Source organism: Barbatula barbatula (assembly GCF_947034865.1).
Source record: "Barbatula barbatula genome assembly, chromosome: 14".
In the NCBI taxonomy this organism is placed as follows: domain Eukaryota; kingdom Metazoa; phylum Chordata; class Actinopteri; order Cypriniformes; family Nemacheilidae; genus Barbatula; species Barbatula barbatula.
This window is the reverse complement of record NC_136777.1, coordinates 6,483,796-6,505,831: the sequence shown is the minus strand read 5'-3', so window position 1 is coordinate 6,505,831 and position 22,036 is coordinate 6,483,796. Positions and strand designations below refer to the sequence as shown.

The 22,036-nt window shown below is 39.5% G+C and overlaps 2 protein-coding genes across 3 annotated transcripts in view; one reads left to right on the top strand and one right to left on the bottom strand.

Moving 5' to 3' along the window:
- Positions 1 to 22,036, top strand: part of brf1a (BRF1 general transcription factor IIIB subunit a) — a 31,324-nt gene that overhangs the window by 5,791 nt on the left and 3,497 nt on the right. The window contains exons 5-17 of one of the 2 annotated variants that reach the window (XM_079473507.1): positions 1,288 to 1,319; positions 2,596 to 2,668; positions 6,925 to 7,074; positions 8,766 to 8,859; positions 9,122 to 9,248; positions 9,431 to 9,470; positions 9,577 to 9,669; positions 10,917 to 11,162; positions 16,534 to 16,595; positions 16,838 to 16,919; positions 17,022 to 17,077; positions 17,163 to 17,425; positions 21,452 to 21,503. In XM_079473507.1, coding sequence (XP_079329633.1) covers positions 1,288 to 1,319; positions 2,596 to 2,668; positions 6,925 to 7,074; positions 8,766 to 8,859; positions 9,122 to 9,248; positions 9,431 to 9,470; positions 9,577 to 9,669; positions 10,917 to 11,162; positions 16,534 to 16,595; positions 16,838 to 16,919; positions 17,022 to 17,077; positions 17,163 to 17,425; positions 21,452 to 21,503 — 1,370 coding nt within the window. Of the gene's footprint in view, positions 1 to 1,287; positions 1,320 to 2,595; positions 2,669 to 6,924; positions 7,075 to 8,765; positions 8,860 to 9,121; positions 9,249 to 9,430; positions 9,471 to 9,576; positions 9,670 to 10,898; positions 11,163 to 16,533; positions 16,596 to 16,837; positions 16,920 to 17,021; positions 17,078 to 17,162; positions 17,426 to 21,451; positions 21,504 to 22,036 lie in introns of both variants that reach the window. The other variant, XM_079473506.1, reaches the window with a different exon arrangement.
- On the bottom strand, positions 2,953 to 5,726 carry btbd6a (BTB (POZ) domain containing 6a). The gene is made up of 4 exons (XM_079472583.1): positions 5,126 to 5,726; positions 4,874 to 4,964; positions 4,682 to 4,800; positions 2,953 to 4,354 (listed from the first exon to the last, which is right to left on the bottom strand). The coding sequence occupies exons 1-4, from the start codon at positions 5,500 to 5,502 to the stop codon at positions 3,322 to 3,324; spliced, it is 1,620 nt and encodes a 539-aa protein (XP_079328709.1). The 5' UTR covers positions 5,503 to 5,726; the 3' UTR covers positions 2,953 to 3,321.

Genomic DNA, 22,036 nt, shown 5'->3' with positions numbered 1-22,036 from the left:
TTATTAACTGTACAGAGATGTTTTTTCATTATCCTGAAAGGGACAAATGTAAAACCTGGCAGCTTTACTTACCCCTGATTGCAAGTGAAATGAGAAAGTAAAGAAATTATGATAAAACAAGTAATAATTAGTATAAAATATTAATAAGCAATTTAAAATGTTAATTAGCCATTTAAAAACTTCACGTGAAATCCCAAAATGAAAATTCTGTTATAATTTGCTGACCCTTGTCCTTTATGACTTGGAAAACAAATGGAGATATAGCGTATCGCATAATGCGTACTAGTTCATGTTTATTTTTATTTACTTTTTGGTGAATTTGACATGTAAAAAAATAACAATTATTTTCATAAGAAGTAATAGAGGCTGACATTTTATGTCTCATCTTTCAGAGATTATGTAAGAAACATGTTCAGTCAGACGTCTGGAAGGCTTACATAAGAGCTCAATAGAGAGCTTTCACTTTTTGCCCAGCAGGGTAAAGGGTGTGGGTGGATGTGAGAAACAGAACGAGGCTTTTTTTGTCTCGGTTCCCAATGGACAGTGTAATTTTAGACAACCCGGGAATATTGTCCATTACTGTTTATGGACAAACTGAGTTTTTGGATTATTGTGGCAGGTCCCAGTTTTTCCATCTTGCAATTCCTTTTGTAGGGTATAAGTACATAGATTTTAACACTTCTGAATTCTTCTTTCTTTAATACCACACAGGTTGTACATCTAGGACTGTTTTTAAATTATTAGGGAAACCAGTTTAGCTCATTTTTAAATGTGAAATACCTCCCAAGAGTGTTCTAACCCAGATGCATCAAAATAATCTGTAATTTGACAGCATCTATAATCCCACAATTTAGGATTATCTCTCTTTGTTGTCATGGTGACTGTTAATCCCATTATAGTGATTTTTATTAGGATGTTTTAAGTACACTTTGAACTGATTAGACAGATGTGTTGGTCTCCATGGACACAGAGTACTCGGTTGCTAGGAGACAGGTAATCCCAGAGTTCAGAAGGTGGCGGTTCAGTGGTGCTCTACGCAGAGAGGGAAAATGTCAAGCAAATAATCCAAATTTTACCAAAATCTCATTCATTTCAAGGTGATTGAAAAACTGCTGTCACTTCCTTATTCTCACCATCTCTGTGTGTTTGTGATCATCTGTGTGACGATGCCCTCTAATAGTATCTGTGGTCCTTACAGATGACACCTTAGACCTTAGACATCACAAACCAAGAAATAGTAAATATGTTACATTAGCATTTTGTATGATTTCCTCAACGCACTTCCAGACATGCTGCTGGACCTGAGTGACTTGCTGCAGGTAAAACCATCTTTTTTTTACAATATCCACACAAACTGTATTGTGGCTGTTGGGTGGAGAGCTTGCATCACTATATTTCATAGAGTTGTTACATAAAACATTAATATTGGTCACACTTCATGTTTGTCTGTGGGTTTTTGAAAATATTTAACTAGTTAAAAATATTAAGTTGTCAGCTTTAACAACACAGGGTTGAATAAAAAAAAACTTTTCCATTTCCTGAAAAATTGTGGTTTTGGAGATACAAGGTTTTTGCTGGACGACGACAATACTCACTTTAATATCTGTGTGCATTGTGGATTAAGTATGTATGTATACCTTGGAGTCCAAAAATCCCATCTGGGATTTATGTTTTAATTTTGGCATGGCAATAAAGCTGTTGTTCTCTGTTAATTTGGGACAATTAGCAGTTTTGTAAAAATGTGAGAATATCTTGCTTCATTCCTTAGGCAAGCTTCTTAAACATTTGTATATCATACATGTTGTCAGCAAAGAGTAACACTAAATACATAACTTGGTGTTTTTATTTTAAGTATTTGGGTTTAAATGATAGATTCTGCAGTCTGGGAGCCCACTGTATCCAAAGTTTGTGTTTGAGTGTATGAAAGCCTCTTTCTTCCAGCTGGTGTGACCGTTTTATATTTTTACCCTCCCAGCTGTCCTATAAAATCCCCTCCCTGCCTCACATGTAAGCACACAGACCTTGTCCACTGCGGGTTTTAAGTCATTAGGGGATTTTACCAGAGAAAGGACCCATAAATTCCTTAGCTCTCCCCCAGACAGAGGAGCTCTTTTTAAGGCATAAGGCTGCCACCTCCCCTCTCAGGTCACGAGTGTGTGAGGGCCATCCCACTTTTCAGCAGTCATGACCTCTGACATCAACTAAAAAAGATTTCTCTTTAAAACCCTGGGTCCCAGATGGAAGGAATCGGGTTTGTGTGTCAATGTCGGAATATAATTACATTAAATCAATTACATGATATTTTTATGAATTATTTTGTTTTTGTGGTTCATCCCTTAAGTACGAGAAAGACAGATGTAGTGTTTGTGTGAAAGTCAGGACTCTGCAGTTATGCTGGTATAGATCCAAACCCCAGAGCTTTGAACTTTGCAACCTTCAGCATCTGTTCAAATAGCGTTACGATCATGGCTTTCTGTCTGTCTGTTCATCATCATTGCTCTTTTGCTTTTATGTTCCTTCTCATTGTCCGCCTTTCCTTCTCTTTCTATGCTTCCACAAAATTTTTATTACCCATTCTTTCTCTCCGTTTTCTAGGTGAATGTGTACATTTTGGGAAGAACCTTCCTTGTTTTAGCCAAAGAGCTGTGCATCAACGCACCTGCTATTGGTAAGTGAGAATTATCACAAACAAAATGTCAGTTTCACATTTACAATTAGAGCCTTTTACTCTGTATTTGATGTATGAGTATGTAAGTGTAATCCCATTTTTAATACACAGAGGGTGCTCTGTTACTGTAAATTAAGCTTAACCCGCAGACAGATTGTGCAACTCTGGTTTTCAAACACGAATGTAATTTTTAAGATGAAGTCTCAAAACAACAATATTTTAAATAAACAGTATAAAAATTATATTACAGCTGTAAAGCAGACAAAAGAAAATGTAGTACCGATGATCTGATAAATGTTTTATGGTTTTAAGGGGTTCTTCATGTCACTTGACATCAAGTTGTCAACAGATAACATTTAAATAACAAGACAGATAAAGCTGCCTACGTTCAAGTGCAAAATGCCCATTATTTACATTTGCAGATTATGAATATTAATATAATTAAAATAATATTAAATAGTTGTATGTTTTAAAACAATGTTTAACCAATAAATAATATTGAAGAGCATTCCTTTATGTGTGGAACATAAATGAAGTCTGACCAAAGGAAACCCTCCCTCCTCCACCAGACATGTATTGCAGCTACATTATGAGAAAAGGCATTAATTCCAGAATGATCTGCTAAAGAAGAGACAGCGGGTAGATTAGACTACTCAAGCGTAAAATATCAGCTCTGGAATTTGTCCCCCTTGGACCCCTGTTCCATTGGTGCTGTCAGAGGAGCATTGAAACTGGAAGGTGACTTTCCCACATTGGACTTCTGTCATCCCTTCCTGTCCAAAATAACTCAGCTCGCTCCCATCGAGAACAGCGCTAACGGTGTAGAACGCATCTTGCTCTACCTGTACTGGGTGCTCGAACCACACAGGGAACGTTGAGCTAGAACCGTCAGACACAAACTTGGTCAGGTTTTGAGCTAAAAGCACTCCCTGTCTCTTGAGTTCAATTCTAACGCTATATTCTGCTTTCCCTCCGCTGGATCCATACAGTCCAAGTCCAGCGACGAACACACGTTTGTCCACAGCAAACTGAATGCTGTCACAGCGTCCGCGATAACGCCACTGGTTGCTACGGTAGGCAGAGGATTGAAACCGATGACAGTGTTGTGGCGTCAGCCCCTTTCTGGGCGTAACTGGAAATCCGAGCGACGGTTTTGTCGCAGCTGTGTACCAGAGAAAGATGTTGTGCGTCTCCTCAAGGGTTAAAATGTTTGACTGTGCTGCACCATCTGCAAATTCCTGTAAGGTCATGGAAGGCAGGCGCATGAGATGCAGCGCCTTTCCCAGCACGGATCGCCGGTTATGCGGCGTGGGTTTCAAGGTTTGCCTTCGACATTCTGCATCGGCCCATCCTAGAACGGCCTGGAAGATTATTGCCTCCTTCACGTTTAGCGTCTCCCTATGTAGGATGCTCTCCAGCGTGGGTAGGTCAATCTCAGACAATCCCTCGGAACGCAGCGCAAGCTCTGCCTGGGCATCGATCACTTCCCAACACCTCTGCATTAGATCCGGCTCTTCGAACAGCCGACTCTGAGACAGCAGCACGCATGCGTTTCGTGCCTCTAGGCTCGTCTCAAGGAAGCCCACACACGCTCGAGCCAGCGCAGACACCAGGTACTTCTTGGCAACATAGAGGGTAGCCAACACTGTGTCGGCGGACAGTTCGATCTCATCACTGTAGATGTATCTGATAAAAGAAGAGGAAAGAAGCGGTAAGGAAACAATAGTTTAAGTGTAGTTATATTCTTTCAGCACCACTGAAAAGTAGCTATTTTACCAAAGCTGAACTGTTTAACAGATAAACAGACAGTCATACCCTTTCATGGCATTGCTAGCGCTTTAAATAGTGTCTTCCTCCCAGGGAGAAAAGTACAACATTCGCAATCCAATAAACACCTGTAATAGCTCTAAAATAAGAAGGCAATCCCTTGCCTTGGTGGACACATCTGTGCTGCCTGGCATGAAAGCTGAGTTGCCCTGTCATTAATGCCCGGATGTGATTAGTGAGTCTTACTTGAGTAAGATGAGAAATGCAGCGGGCTCCACATCTGGAATATGGATATCAGAGTCCCCTTCTGCGAGATCTCCATAAAACATGGCACAGAAAACGGCGCTCCCGACAGCCAGCACATACTGAGAAAGAGAAATGTCCCGTCAATCTTTTGTCCAAAAGGGTTTTAAAGGGGAGATGTGGATGTGGACTTACCTTGTGTGCGGGAACCCTTTCCGACTGCCCAGGTGGACCAACAATGAAATGAACGTCTGCCATGTGTTCGTTATTGAACATGAGTGCATTTCTGAATAAAATTCAAACGAAATATTAATATTTAGAGCGTTGTTAAAATAATGCACTATGTATCAGTAGATTGAATTTATTTTTATAGCAAATGTACTGTAAAAGAAACGGAAACAACAAAACGTTCCCTCGTTATGTAGCACTTCATTGCTTTTGACTTGCCTTTCGCGTAATGTCGGATGCACGGACTGCCAGGTGGGGATCTCCACATTGTTGTTGTTGATATTTTGCTCTGTCGTCGGTGTCGTGGCGATGGTCTTGGTGGTCTGCGCTACCGGCTCCACGTTCTTTTTCTCGGACGGGCTAGGCATCACGGTCCCGTTCTTCGGCACCGATGCATGATCGTTCACGGGGTACAGTTCCGCTGCCATCCTTTTCTTGAGGGAAAGAGTTAAGACGTTATAGCAGACAGGCAGTCTTCCCGGGTGCTTGCTTGTCCTTTTCAACTTTTTTAGCGTTTCGGGGAGCAGGAGTAGAAAAGTAACGCATTTCGTGATCCGGCCATTATGGGACAGTTTGCATTCCGGCGCAGCGGGCATCAGAACAAAAACGAGTTGACAGAAATACCGATAGAAATTAACAACGCCGTTTTTCAGAAACAACCGGGGTCCTTGTTATTCCTTTATATCGCGTGTCTTCCGGTGAAACAAAGCGGTATGCACATTTGGTATTTCGCCGACCATTTCGGGAGATCACCTTTTCTTGAATCCCATCTTGTCTGATCACAATCCAAAATATCCTCCTGGAATCGCTTTAAATGTCACTAAATAAGCACACAACTTGTGAAAAATAAAGCGTGTCTGCCGATGTATTATCAAATAATGGCCAAACAGACGTTTTCTCTGCTGCAGCCACGCGAAATGAAGTTTGACTGAGTTTATTTTGAGGTCCCTCTCCCTTTCTTTCTCTAACTCTGTGACGTCAGGGTCGGAGGGTTGTCCCTCCAGAGCATCTTGTTCCCTCTATGGTTCTCTTTGAACTATACTGCATTAAGGCATTTTCTTTTCTGCATGTTTATTTGTAGGCTACTGCACGTCTCGAAGTCAAATTAAAATCAGGTTTGGCGGCTAGTAGCCTAACCCAAGTATTAATAGTCGCTATTCAGTTTATTTAAGGAGAAAAACACAAATGAAGACGCGATTTATGTAATATAGTGTCGTATTTGACTTATATATATAACTAAAATATGTCTTGTTTAGAAATACTGAGTGAATGTTATTGTTTGTGGGAAACGTTATTCTGCGCGCTGCAGATTCTCTCACAAACTCGGTTGCGCTTTGTTAACGTAATATTAACGTCACGACGTAACTGTGCCGGAGCAGCGTGATAGATGAATGATAATGCGCGCTCTTACCTCAAACGAGTCCAGAACTCAAAGCGTTGTCCAAGTTTTATCCGGCTTCATGTCAGTAGTTATGGACTCTGAAACGGTACGAGGGGGAAATTGCTGCGCACGACTGATTTCCAATAAAATCTTAACGCAGCATGATCTCTCTCTCTCTCTCTCTCTCTCTCTCTCTCTCTCTCTCTCTCTCTCTCTCTCTGTCTCTCTCTCTCTCTCTCTCTCTCTCTCTCTCTCTCCCACGATCTGTGTTTTTCCCAAAGCGGCTTATAGTGAACATATGCAGTGTAGATTAGATAAAAGAACATGTGCTCATTCTTTGTTAGAGCTAACTTTTGGGATGCTCTTTAAGATGTTTAATAATGGCCGTTCTTGACACATCTGAATCGGATTTATTATTGCTAGTAATATTAACTATATAATTGTGTTTGAACTGCCCACAAGTTGTCGATGATGAGCAACAGTATCTTAATTGTCTGTAATCATGATTCCCGTGTAACTTGATGAGTAACTTTAGACTTATCAGACAGATTTGACACTCGGTGGAGCATTCTAAAAACTGAAAATGTTGTAGATATGCTTTGTCTGTCTTTGTGATTGAGATCGTTGTTCGGTACAGATCCGTGCCTTTATATCCCGCGATTTTCGCAAATGCTGGAATTTGGAGAGAAGAGTCATGAGGTTTCTATGACGGCATTGCGTCTCTTGCAGAGGATGAAGAGAGACTGGATGCACACGGGACGGAGACCTTCAGGCCTCTGCGGAGCAGGTAACCATGGCAACCATCCCCTAACGGTGCGACCTCTTTAATGATGTGAGCTAGTGAAGGGTTGCTTTGTTACAGGCGCAAAACCACACACACCATCACAGAGCGATCCACAGTTCAATTCTCTTAAATTGGAATTCACACTCCATGTATTTCCTCTGGAACTAAAAGATTTGTACCTGTTGTAGCATGTAGTTGATATTGAACATTTTCGCCTATGGGTGCCGCATAATGATGTGTAATTAGATCATGTCATGCATTTGGAAGCTGCTTTAACATCACACGTAACCTGATAAGAGAATTTCTGAAAAGTGTCGTCTTGCATTCGGCAACATCATTTGTTGCATTGCAAAGTGACATTTTATTTCTGTGCTACACTTTCAGCCCTTTGTAAACTTTAAGGCAGAGTTTCTCTCTGTACAGTAATTACGCTTTTAGAATAACTGACTCCTCTTGCCTCTCAGCTTGGGTTTCTCTGCCCCCCTTCACTGCAAAACCTGAATAATTAATCTGCCATTAATCTTTTAGGAGCAGGGCTGAGAAAAGAGGAAGCTTGAGTCTTAAAGAATTTGTTTCACAGCGAGTGATCATAGGCTTGAGATAGACAGACAGACTGACAGAGGAAGCGAGCGAGAAAGACCCAGAATAAAGACAAACAGACTGCATGTGATTAAAGCCTCATTCTTGAATAGCACTTGTGTTGTAGCTGTAATGTTTAAATGGTTCTTTGATTTCAAGAAAGACTAGAAAGTTTATTTGACTGCCACTTTATACCACAAGATCCTGCGCCCAATATATTTCTCATTTAGCTTTTGAAAGTTGTATAATATTTTCAAATTAATGAAGCAGACAGTTTGACATATTCAGGTTAAAATATTTTTTCATAATGCAGTCTTTTGAAGTATATACCATACATAAGGGTTTAGGAAACTGGGAATGAACTGTGTTGATGTTTAACCTAGTTTGTTTATAAAGTGTGCACACTGTTAGCAGTTTACAAACAATTTGACTTCTTAATAGGTTGCGTTGCTTAATGACATCGAATATTCAACTGGATTGATTTTATCAACCTGGAATTGATTGAATTGTTAAAAGTTTGTGCTACGTTGCTAAAACAGTGCTTAAGTAGCTATTTAACTATTGGGTAACATAGTGACATAATCTAGCCTGAACATCATTTAAGATTTCAATGAAAACAAAAAGTAATTAAAAAGTAAAAAGACTTAAACAAAAATTCCAATAATTACATAATTGCCTTAAAATAACATTAATTCACCTTCCTGCTTGTATTGCTGCTTTTAAATGATTTAAGACATTTGTGTTTCAATAGGCTGTGATATTATTTAAAATCTCATGTTTGCATGCCATACACCTTTAGGCACACACTGTTGCGTTGTAGTGTTGGGCATTCTTCAGTTTGTCATATAGTTCAGAAGTGCTTCTGGTTCCTCATGTTTCTTTAATGAAACAGAGTGAAATGGGCATCTGAGGCTCTGAAGCAATACAGGTGCATTTAATGTCTGTTTATTCTGCCTGAGGTGAGTCAGTGGGGGACCAGGTACAGTGGACGCACTTTTCTAAAGCTTATTAAAGTTTCATATTTAACTATGTTTCCTCTTTCCTTCTTGTTCTTTCTTTTTATCTACCCTATTTCCTTCTGTTAGCTAAAAGTGTATGTTTGTGTTTTGTCGCAGCTCTCCTGGTTGCCGCTCGCATGCACGAGTTTCGGCGAACAATTAAGGAAGTGATTGGTGTGGTAAAAGTGTGCGAGGCAACACTGAGGAAGAGGTGAGATTTCATCGTCACAAAAACAAATGTTGAAACAAGCGTGCAGGGTGTGTTTTGTCTGGAAAGCGCAAGCATATACAATGATACCATTTACTCTGCAAACTATTCATCTTGTAGCTACTACGAGTGCTACTACGTTTTTATGTTATAGTGTAGTTCATTTTATACATTTATACTTTAACATTCTTTCAGAAATGTTTTATTTAGGCCTAATTTTGCTCTTACCCTTTGTGTCTTGACCCCCGGTGTGTTTGATTGACAGGCTGAATGAGTTTGAGGACACGCCCACCAGTGAGCTTACCATTGAAGAGTTCATGAAGGTGGACCTGGATCAGGAGTGTGACCCACCCTCTTTCACAGCTGGACTCAGAAAGCAAAAACTAAAACAGGTTGCGGATCATGTGACACTTTCAGTCAAAGATTTTATCATTTGAATCAACATTTTTTCCGATATGTGCTGTGACACACATATCCATCCATTTCTGGCCCTCCTCCTCATTATATATGAACTTTTTGCATGTGTGTCCTGAGACTTTAGACTAAACCTTCCTCTGCCAATTCCTTTTAACAGATTGAGCAAGAGCTTGAAAAGAAAGTCGATGATATTGAAGGTAACATCAGGAATTTATGCTCTGATTTACATTATGGATCTTTGAACAAGTCTAACGTATTGATTGAATAAGGATGTGTTGCTGTGTGTTCATTTGTTTACCGCAGGTGAAATTTGTGGATATCAGGATGAGATTGAAATAGAGCTGGAGAGCTGTAGACCCAAACCACGAGGGATGTATGCATCCTCTTCAAGAGAAGGTAGAAGCTTCAAACTGTGACACACACTCGCAAACAGAAAAGGTGTCTATACCTTTTGTTGTCAAATGGTCATGTTTTTATCAGAATTACTCTTTGTTGAGTCTGAACTGCTTCTTGCCTAAAGAACAATTGCCTTCAGGAAATGAAGTACTTGCAGAAATTCTTTGTTTGCATTTTTGTCCAATTAGCTCCCTGCACAACAGTACCCACAAAGCCAGAGATCCAGTGCTTCCTCACGCGTGATATCCCTAATGGAGTTATTACAGGAGGGAGTTAATTAAGACTGCAAGCGTAGGAGTGTTTGTGTGTGCGAGCGTCTGAGTTTGTGTTTTCATGCGTGTTTGTTCATGTGTTTTTCGAGTGCATGTGTGTTGAATGTGTTTATATAATTACTTTCTCCTCGTGTCAGCTGGATCACAGCAAAGCTCAAAATTAAAAGGATAATTCACGCTCAGTAAATTATGTTGTGCTGGCCGTCATACAGTAGCAGTTGTTTGGGATTTAAACTAATGCTTTGTGGAGTTATAGCAATTACAGATGGCGTTTATAAGTGTGTTATTAGCAGTCGGCAATTTATCTAACGGTAAGCCCCTCCCCTCGAACGCAGATAAGTTGCACGGGGAACGGAACTCGGACAACTTTTAAGTTTCATAGATGGGTACTTGTAAGATCCAAATCTCATCGGTTTTATGCTATGAAAATTATAAAACGACATGCCTGGGATACTTGTAACACTAATTCCAGGTGTCCTGGGAGCATGGAAATGAAATGTATTTTATTCCTAAACCCACACAATTTTCTTGTCCGAGTTAGCAAAAGTAACTAAGGGGGGCGGGGCTTACCGATAGGTCAATTGTTCATTTATTCTGCAAGCAAAAGTAAAATTACATTGCTTAGCAAAGCAGCAGAGTGTACATAAAATTTATTTAACATTTTAATGAGTGGAAACAAATAAATCCACTTTATTTTTTTTCATGGAGCCTTGTCAATCTGTGCAATGTCGTATAGTAATAAAACTGTTTTGTTTGGCAGCTGAGAAAGGCTGCCATCTGTGTATTGAGTGTATTGATGAGATTGATGTGTCACTATGATTATGAGGTAAATTCTTAATGCCATCAATAGTTGAATTTCCCAGAGGGACGTTATTTTTAGCTTGTGATGCAAGCAATGTTCCCTCCTGGTCTCCTTCTTGATTTAAACAATTGATAATATTGCTCCTCCCTTTTTAGATGATGTAATTTCCTTAGCATCCTCTAGTGTTCTTGCCGGTGATGATGAAGGAGAGGATGAAGAGCTCATGGCGGCAGCATCTCACCTGTGCAAAGTTGGATTTGATGGAGCGGATGGAGGTGAAGATGGGCAGGAGCAGAATAGAGAAAAAGTTTCGCCATCCAAAAGGCCTTCGTTAGAATTATTGCTCGGAAAGCTGCCCACTGCTGCTAGTTTGGGCCTGACTGAGTCCATAAACAAAGTGGGAGATGAAAAAGAGAACGGTAAGGAAGAGAGTACACATTTAATCAAGTTTCACTGTAAATTAACCTTTCATTCATTAATCCACTTTCAGCCTGTATACACACGTTTGCTCTGCAAACTTATCCATCTTCTGCAGAACAGAACACAAGAGTTCTTTATCTGAAATCTGCATGATCATTTGTGGTTGCATTTATGCGAGAGTGTAAACTGAAGAGAGAAAAAAACGTTGTTCACCGCAGGCAGAAGCGCTGCAGCTGGTAAGCTCCTGGGGATAGAGTGCTGGCAGGTTGTCAGATTTTGTGATGTCGTGTGTTGTCAGGTTTCTGATTGGTTGGGAATGTTCTGTATGGGGTGGAGGAAGTGGGAGCCCACTCTGTTTTTTAAGCACTAATTGAACACAGCACCTTTTCTTTAGTGCTGTGTCTTTCATCCACCCACTACTGGCGACTGTGTATGTGTGTGTTTGATCGCCTGTGAGAGATGCTGGTATTGGGTGTGTGTGTATTTGGTCTGCTTTAATGTGGATTTTGGAAAACTTGACCACGGGAGAGGGACTTTCAGTACTATGTTGCCCAGTGTTTGCGATGTGAAGTATAAACTCTGCTCTGTATAACTGTAAAAACCTGTCAGTTATTTCCCAGAAGTTACTCGTTTTGTGTCAATGAGTAACGTGTAGTCACAGTAGACTCTTGTTGTGAATGTTTGCAACGGGATATGATGTCATGCTCTGGGGTCTCTGTTTGTAATACATAATAGCAAATAATATATATTTAATTGTTATAGTACAAAAACAAATGATAATATATCTGCAATGTGCTAAAAAAACATTTTGAATCTGATATCAACACAGCCCTGATGCTTTGTATGTGCACGCCTCTGGCCTGATTTTCAGACTGCTGCGGATTTGTGTCTGACTGTCTGTTCACCCTGTTTATTTTTAGGTGTGCTCATTGTTCTTTTTCAGACAATAAGATGCTTGTTGAGTGTTCAAGTTCCTCTGCTTGAGGGTGTGTGTGTGGTTTCGTCTCTACATTTTGAAAGTGAATTGAAAGTGTCCTCACAAGGGTAAGGAAATAAAATCAAATTGTGAGGACATTTTAGTACGGAGTAAAGAAGTGAATAAATATAAATTGTTTATCTGTAAACAACTTTTCCCTCACCCACTGGTTTATCTATTTCATTCACCCGGCTTGCCACTATGTGTTCTGGATATATTCTATATATGACAAATTTAGACTTCTTAGGGTGTGTCTATGATGCCTTGAATGATGTCTCTGTAGGCAGCTTAGTAGGTGTGTGTAGGCCCCAATCCTCTTTCTTACTTTGTCTTTATCTTTTGGTAGCTTTTGAAGGAAGCCCTTTTCATTCTTGTCAGAGGGGTTTCCCCGTTTTGTGTGCTTGTGTTTTCAGTGCTCCTGTGTAATTTAGTATTGTTCCCTGCGGGGGCGGAGAGCCTGTGATCTTAACAATACATGGGGGCAGGAAGTGTGTGTGCGAGTGTGTGTCTCCAGATGGTCACTCACTGCCCTTGCTGGTCCCCCCTTGCTGACCACACAGCAGGAAGTAGCAGTGTCCACATTTACACTAAGCATCCTTCTATGCATTTCTGATTTCGTTGTGTTGTTCGGTTGTTTTCTTCCCTCTGGTACTTTCACATAATGAAACAACTGGTTTTAAGGTCTGTTCGCACAATCTGCAAAAAGTGCTAATATCCAGATGTGATAGAACTCTGTGTCTGCCAGTATCTCTCTCTTTAGAGCAGGAGAGGGCATTTACACTAGAAGAAAGGAATAAAGTGGGAGGTGATGGAGACAGGGAAGGGCCTTTCACAGGAAAAGTGTGTGAGTGACATTTATTCTTCTTGCTTGTTTTGAGCGGATCCTCTGGACAGCTGTTTGAGGTTTGTATAGGACAGATGGGTCTTAAGTGGCAGTAATTCACATTCATAAGGGTTTTATAACGGTCACAGATGTGCATTCGTCAGCCTTTAGAGTGTGTAGTTGTATTTTTATTTCAGTATTTTTAACAATGCGTAGAATCAAGAAGCAATATTTTATAAATATGATGTTTTACCGAAGGATTACATTATGGTAATGTAAGGACTTGTTTTTTCATTGAATGGTTCTTTGGGGAACCAAAAATTTTTTTCTGTGGCAAGTCTGTGAAAAACGTATTTGTAGCAACTTTATTTTTTCACACTGTTACTTTATAGTATTATAATATATTATATATATATATATTATATATTAATATATAATATATAATATATTGTTTTCAGTTATATTATATTTTTAGTATAATTTGTTTAAAAAAATGTTATGCCATTCTCACTCAGATTCATGAATCGCAAGACAAGAAGTGATTAAAGAAACTTGTCCAATGTTGCTGTTTTCATAAAACTTAATGGCCAAAAAAACAGCACATTAAAATAATCCTAAAACTCATGATGTTTCTTTAACTTTGTTCCGCTAGCTCAATTATCTTTTATAAATATTTAATATATTTCAATATATATACATCTCCATAATATCAATATATCTTCCAGCCCTAACTGTAACTTTGATAAATAGAATCACGTTTTTGAAACCATTTTGCTGTGAAATTATCATACCTTTTGCTCATTTAAAACAGAAGACATTTGTGATTTATGTTGTTTACATTTTCTTGTGTTTCCTGCTGTTAAATTAATTCTTTCTTTTCATCCTTGTTGCTCATTTATTGCTTCGTTTTCTGCTAATGAAATGCTAAAATGTTAGTTTGAAACAATGACAGTGATGTGATGTCATCCGTCAACTACATTGCTATCTGCGAGAAATTACATCATGAGAGTGTGACTAACCGACGGACGTGTGGCAGGGAAAAACAAATGTCTGCAGGAGGCAACATCCATGGGATAGACATGTTCACTGTACCGTTAACATACATTGACAGAAAAATCTGTGTGCGGGCCCCCATGGGGCAGATTTCCTCCCGTCTTCGATTTAACACCTGAAGGGCTTCTGAACGAGTGAGAATGAGAGATCTCATGAATAAAATCTGCTTAAACCATTTTCCCATCTCCTTTGCTGTGATATTTACATTTCAGCGTATCCAGTGTTTGTGCAACTCTTACTCTAACCCTCCCCCATCGGTGGTCTGTTCATGTACAGTAGAGTATTGAAAAAAACACTTGCTTATCTTCTCTCTTGACATTCCCGTTCTCTCGCCCATTCGTTCTTCCTCTCCAGCCTCTAGGCGATCTTGTAGCAGGTGTGTGAGTGGGCGAGGGGCTTCCCTGGGGAAGTCTCGGGGTAGGAAGGGGTCAGTTTTTAATGGGCCTTTCTGCCCACTTCTCCTCCAAAAAGACCCCCCTCCCTTTACATTCCATATCTTTGCATCTCCATTGTCCATGCACTCTTTTCTCTGACATTCGGTGCTTGTTCTCCCGTCCAGCCAGTCAGTTTGAGTGACGTTATCAAATGATTGCGTCTAAGGAGCTCCTGTTTGCGTTCAATAGTGAATATTGCCAAGAGAGAGAAACAAAGGAGGTGTCCGTTTGGCATTATCTGGCAATATCTGTATGTCTTTTAGTCGGACAGTGCTTGACACTGAACAGGTGTTATTGAGAGAGCCTTTGAACTGTTTTCTGAACACACACATACAATTTCAAACCACACATTAGCCTTTCTTTGTGTGTTATTCCAAAATTTGCCCACAGGACAAAAAGGGTTTTGGATTGAAGATCAGAGAGAGGACTAGATGAAGAGAGAGAATGATTAGTTGTTAGGTGGAGTAGATAATTTGTTTTCTCTCTCGTCTGTAATTTGTTGCACTTGGCCTCTTATGTCTGTCCTGTGTGTTTTTCTGGTTTCAGGTGAGGTTTTGCAGGGAGTTGGTGTTGTAAAAACTGGCAATTTGGTTCTTAATCTAAGTAAAATTAAAATCTTGTCTTAATTTTAAGATGGTCTTATTTCTAGACTGAAGTTTTAGTTCAATTCCAGCTTTATGGATGTGAAATTTTGAACAAAAACATGAAATTCTTAGAAATTTTTTTTACTTGCATACTATTTTGAACTGTCTGTTTACATTTACTCAATTCCTTGTTTATTAGAGTCTAGGCATTAGAAAAATAAAAGCTATGGCTCTCCATAGAAAAAAGTCACTATATTTTACTTTCTGTGTACCTTTTTATTAGGAATATTATGGATGTGACAATTTCTGATATTTCTGGTTATGGATAATCATGCTTTAAACCAAAAATTACAAAAATTTTTCCTACTATGGTAGTCGATGGTGCCTCAGATTTGTCGTTTGCTAACATCCTTCCAAATATCTTTCTTTGTGTTTAACCGAACAAATAAATGTAATAGATATGGCACAACTAGAGGGTGATTTTTGGGTTAACTATCCCTTTTTGAAAAATCTTCATAAATAACAAAATCGTTACATTTCAACTCTCAAGTTTTGGTATAGTCTGCTGAAGTTTTATATCTTTACAACCCCAGCAAGGATATTGAAAGCCGCTTTCTTTTGATTCTTCTACTTCTGATGGATCCAGCTGCACCTGGTATCGTGTCTCTCTCTGATGTGGTTTTATTTCACCTGTTGTACTTAATATTGTCTATTCACCAACACCATCTCTACATCACACGCATCTGAGTCATAAACACAGTGTGTTTTAATGTGCTGCATTAGAGGTCTCTGTGTGTGTGTGTGTTGGTTTGAGTGCGTTTTATCTGTGTGTGTTAAGATCCGAGTGCCGAGATGAGGTCAGGTTTCCTGACTCGTGGGATCTGCTGGCATTAAGGGCCCCTCGCTCAGAGGCGAGAAAACCAGAATTTCCCTCACACTCTGTTTTTTTTTGGCCTAACTCAATCCCCATTACAACACAAGAGAGATGCTCTATGAAGCAAACTTGTGAAGCGTTGCCAACAATCTCCAGGCAGAAAGAGAAGAGACTAGGTCTGGGGGATGGGAAGAACTGGACCTGGTAAAGAGGAAAGCTAGGCAGAGGAAGAAAAGCCCTGGAAGTTGCTGCGGTTGAATCTCAGTTATAATGATCCCAGCAGCTCAGAGGACATTGCAGTAAGACCTACCACAAGGCTGAGACCACAGAGAAACTTAAAAAAACACACATACACTTTAGAATATGTCCTTTGTGCTATGTGCTTTTTGGGTTGCATTAAGTTAGGATATTCTGTATCTCCACATAACCTTTTTGGACAAATGGCACAGAACTAAATGCCAAAAATCGGATGTTCTGTTGCTGCCGTTAAACTTTATCATAATGTGTTTTAGAAAAATGATTTATTGAATAGACTTTCTTAAATAACGTTTGTAACCGAGACATGTGCCTTCTGTGTATTACTACATGAGGCAGTATGTAGAAACATGTTTGTTTTTCTCCATCAGATGGAGAGGCTGAAGATGGTGAGCTGGACTTGAGCGGTATCGACGACGACGAGATCGATCGGGTGAGTTTTGACCTCGCCGTGGTAACGCCATGATAATTTACTCAGTAGCCAAAGCAAATGGAGAGTTAAATAAGATTGTGTCTAAAGTGACATCATCAAGATTATATAAAGATGAAATCTGAGGAGAGATTTTACATACAGAGATGAATTAATGGAATAAGGTGAAATGAGATATGTTCCTATTTTTTTCCTATAGTTACATCATTGACAGAATGGTGTTGTGTTGACTTTTTTTGTCTCAGTACATCCTAAATGAGAAGGAAGTTAAGATCAAGACAGAGCTGTGGATGATTCAAAACGCAGACTACCTCAAAGAACAGAAAGGTGGGAAAGATGAAACAGTCCAATTTGTTCTTTTCCTATTTAAACCAAGCAGACATGTTTATTTATTTTTGGCACAGTTATAAGAGTGTTTGTTTTCTTCAGAAAAGGAAGTACGAATTGCAAAGGAAAAGGAGGAGGGTACATATAAAGAACGGAAGGTAACAAGATGTTCCATAAAATACTCTTGTAGGTGTGAAGACTGCAAGTTTACCTCCTTATTTCTGTGTTCTGTGTTGGACTCAGACTAAAAAGCCAGGAAGGAGGCGTGAGCCGATCAACGCCAGCACTGCAGACGAGGCCATTGAAAAGATGTTAGAGCAGAAACGTATTTCTAATAAAATCAATTATGATGTTCTAAAAGACCTGAATAAATCGAGCCCAAAAAGTCCCACTAGCCAGTCTGAAGAACCTTCATCTGGGGTTAAGAAAACCCCCATGAGCCGTCAGAGAAATCCACAGCTATCTTCACCAAGGATGGCCAAAACTGTCAGCAATTTTGGCAAGAGGTACAGAGTTGTTACCTGTCTTGCATGATGAAATTCATTAACAAATGCTGTTCTAAAAATATGTTCCAAAAAAGTATATTTGTTGCTCTTCTACTTCATCCGCTCTTGTTTTTATTTCTTCACATCCTTCCAGTACTTTTCACATGCAGAGGTTAAAATATTTTTTTGACAAAATTCCTAGAGCTACAAATGTGAACAATCCCTGTGTTTGTTTCTCTCCCGTTATGTCTTTTCCTTTTTTGTGCCGCACAGGGCAGGTCTGAATGATTGTTAAGAATAGCACAGGGCAGGCAAAATTAACCCTGGCTGTGTGAGAGAAAGAGCCCGATACATATGGTCAGTTAGTATAGCCTAGTCTGATCTATATTTAGTCTCTAACTGCTGGTATGGAAGACATTAAAGTTTAGAGCACATATTTAAAGTGAGGTCCCCTCCCTGGCACCTCCCTGCGTGGAGAGTGTGTACAGTATGTGTGTATTGTACTACTGTGTTTAAGTTGCGAGCTTGGTTCTGTTAAGCATTTGTTATCTTTAGGTAAAGATACTTCTAGGTTGTAATGTATATTCTCGCTTTAAGGAAAGGCTTGGGCGTTGGTTTGTCGTGACAGAGGAAAGGCCAACATTATGGAACAACGAGCATGTCTCTCTCTTTCTGTGTACCTCGCGCTCTGAGTGGTTTAATCCATGTCCAGTGTTTTACCCATTGCTGAATGAATCGCTGAAGTGGACAGGATTGATCTGTTGAATCTTTCATTCTGAAAGTAGCTTTTATGTTTTTTTGTGAATGGAAAGGTGAGGCCCAAACTGAGCAACCTTTTAAAAGCCATTAACCTGTTTCAGCCTCTCTCTCCTTCTCTGTCTCTCTCGTCTGCTCTTTGTCACACGCAAATAATAACAGGCTAGTTTACTGAATGCAGTTTGTCTGAGAATGGGAGCTGTCTGTATTATTTAGTGGCATTCAGTCTTTTAAAGCTCAACGATGACCCTTCCTTCGTTTTTTTTATTCATTGACTTTTATTCTCTTTCTTGGAGTAGGCAATAGAACTGGTAGTGTTAGATTTTTATTCTGTGCCTTGCTTACTGTGGGTGCTTGCAGATAAAACATTTTTTGGATAATACTATGTTTTCTGTTCAAGCTGTTCAGTGCACATTGGGAAATAAGCTATAGAATTTCTATTCAGCATTTTGTCAATATTATTGATAGTTGAACAAAGAAAGTCTAACCATCTAGTATTTATAATAAATATCTTGTTGAAACAGTTTTAATGCATGAAAGATTTGTTTGCAGCATTGTACTTGAGGTTTGAAGCACTGCAGATTTTTAAGTATTCACAAGCTTACCAGTCACTCCAAATATATCCTGTATATTTAATATATTTATTATATCACCCTTCCACACTCATCTTTATATAAGGTGTCCAGTCGTGTTCAGGCTGAATACAGAAATCCAATTTGCAGTTCAGTGTACAATGTGCTGACAGTAAAGCAATTATACTTTGTTTCGTTCACCCTCTATGACATACTGTATCTGAGGTATTGTTTACTGTTACATGCAGACACACAAAGCCTCCCATATGTCCCCATGTGCTGTAAACTTACAACATGCTCCTGACATCCTCCCGCAATTACCTGAACATCTACCCATCTGCTGGTCTGTTCATCTTTCTCTCTTTCCGTGTGTCTGTACCTTAAATTTAATAAGTCTCTCACTCTTCCAGAAATAGACTGGATAATTGCCCCCTGCTGTTTTACCCCTCCCTCTATCCCCCTTTTCTGTTCGTTTTCTTTTCCTTTCAGCTACCCATAGCTCAACGTTTAAATGGAGCCAACGGTGTGAGAGGGAGAGAGAGAGAGACAGAGACAGACAGTGTAATTTTTCCTGAAATGGCAAAGGTTTCATTAGAGTTCGTGTTTGAGACGATGGTTTGCGAGAACCTGAGATGGATTGTTCTCATTTTTGTGGTGCACCAGTCTTTTGTTCTCAGCACTTCCTTTGTATGGCTACATGAAATCTCATGAAGACATTCACACCTGAAGTGCTAGAAATCGCCGTTTCACACCATCACACATCTGGCAATTAAACAATCTCCCTCTCTCGCTTTCTATCAGACAGCTGTTCCATAGACTGTCATCCTCATCTACAAATGTGCAAAACTACAATGCGGCTGGATGTCGGAACAACCAGTTGGTCAGTCTTCTGGAAATCTTGCCAAATTGGCTGATTTAGGGTTACGTCCTTTAAACGTTGATATGATTTATTTAGGGTACAGTAGGGACATTCATAAAGAAAAACTCCAAGATGGGGCCAAACAGAATAATTTAGAAGCCAGGAGTATATTCGTTTTTCATACCACGAGCATTGTGTTTTAAAGCTCTAGTGTGTAATATTTTATTATATTTATTATTATTGGTTTTACAATGTTTGTCTAATGTCAGCATGCAGAGTTGTGACTTAAGGCATACAGCTAAAAATTATGAAAGCTAGATTTTTCTTCTTCCACTATTTATTTTGCTCTCTCTGTCTGAGGTTCATTCCGCTATAGGCTCTGAGTTTTTTCCTTAAATCGGCTCACTGGCAGAAAACCCGCCTCTCAAGAGAGCAAGAGGTGAGCTGTCTGAAAAATGAAAGAAAGTTATGTTTTCTCAAGGCTGAGTTGACTCAAATAAAGAGTGGACGTTTTTGTCACCCTTGGAAAAAGGGAGAACCTCATCTCCCTACCTACGATCGTAAGCTTTCTTCTTAGAAGTGAGCATTGTTGCTCAAGCCTTGAGGCACTAATGTCAGTCCGATGTCATACACCCTCAGTTCAGTAAAATTAAGCCGCTGTTGACATCAGCCCCTTAGTCATACATAAAAGCAGCATCTGGACTGTGAAGAAGTGATGGTGAAGGTCAGAATTTTTTTCGGTCAGAGTAATCGAGGCATCATAACCGCAAACTAAACACTTTGAAATGAGGTCGTACACATTACACACATCATTACTGTTGTGCTCACTGTTTGAATAATCAACCATTCGGTTTAATGAACAGTATCTTGACGTATGTGGCACCCTTGTGGTGTGTGTCTGTGTGGAACAGTCTGAATTCTCAGGAATAGCATGTTGTCACTGTGTTTTGGCACTGATCTCATGGTGCCTTGCCAAGCATAGCTTTTCATCCCAGAAGGCACTGCAGCACTGATAAGTCACTCGCATGCTGGGTCACAAAACGTGTTTGTACGATAAAGGTCTGGCTTGTTTGCCAGTTGAGTTAAGAGTAGAATTGGGACATGATGTGGTTATATAAAGACGTACCCGCTCCCAAGAGAGCTGAATCTCTTCTGCATATTCAGATGAATTATAAGGAGAATCATGAATTTGATCAGTGTTTATTTATGTAGCGCATCATATCTATCCCTCATTAACATATCTTGCGTTCTCTGGAATAATGAGTAAACTCATTATTCCAACTGCGCCTGTGTTTGTTTAGAAAAGTTGAAATTGGGGAAGAGCTGTATGTTTTGTGATCTCTTCTGCTTCTCCGGTTATGTTATTAGTTGTTCATGTTTATTCCTGTGGAAATATCATGGCGAGACATTTGAGGTACACTGTTGTTTCAAGACTGGACATGTCCATGTCTATCACCATGAGAGTGTTTTTGATTCACAACTGTTTCATGTTTTTCGCACTTTTTGTTTTCAAAAAGAATGAATACATTTTAACAGAATATAGAAAGTGACATTCATTATAAAGTGGGGGGTTCTTTAAGTCTCTGTGGGTTTGTAAACTCTTGCTTTTCTGGGTTGATAGAATTTAAATTGCGTACATTTAGGGAATTCATTTAAATAATGTGTCAAGATTTGCATTATAATAAATATGTGACTTTTAGACAATGTACTGAGACCGTAAGCATACATGTAACCAGAAATAGCCAAGAAATGCCCCAAGCAGCTCTGATGAACTGAAAAGCTATTTTGCCTTAATGACCATGTCTCTCTCTCTCTCCCCCTCTCTCTCTCTCTCTCTCTCTCTCTCTCTCTCTCTCCAAGGTTACAGCCCCTGATATGCACACAGCCCTCTAAGAAACTGGCTCTTGACCAGGTGAGTGAGTTTAAATCACTGTCCTTCCCAGTTTCCTAGACTATTGGCAATATTTCCCAGATATTAAACCAATTTTCCTTTACCCTCTCTGGCCCAGAGCTTCCCATAGTTTATCCTCAGGCAATAAGGAATCTATATTAGGTTGACCTAGAAGTTTTTTCCTTTCATGTCTGAAGAAAATAATTACTGGATCAGCAGTTATTGATGTTAATGTTATGCAGGAGACCCTGGTCTAAACTAATGTAGTCATTTTCAGGCTCAGTATTTTCCCCCTTTCGTGCTGATCTCTAGCTGTCGTTCTGAACCCTAGACTGCTGTAAAGCTAGACCTGTTTGCTCTATGATGCTTCAAGCTAAATGTCAGCATTTGTCTTTCCTGTCTGGTTATTCAATCTGCTGTCTGCATTGTGGTGCTTTGTTATTTCTCTCAGCTGCCTTGAAAATACTGTATGTGCTTATATATTTCTAAAACCAGAAGTTTTCTGTGTTAATAACTACAGTTGTCAATATATATTCTGTATATAATATTAGTAT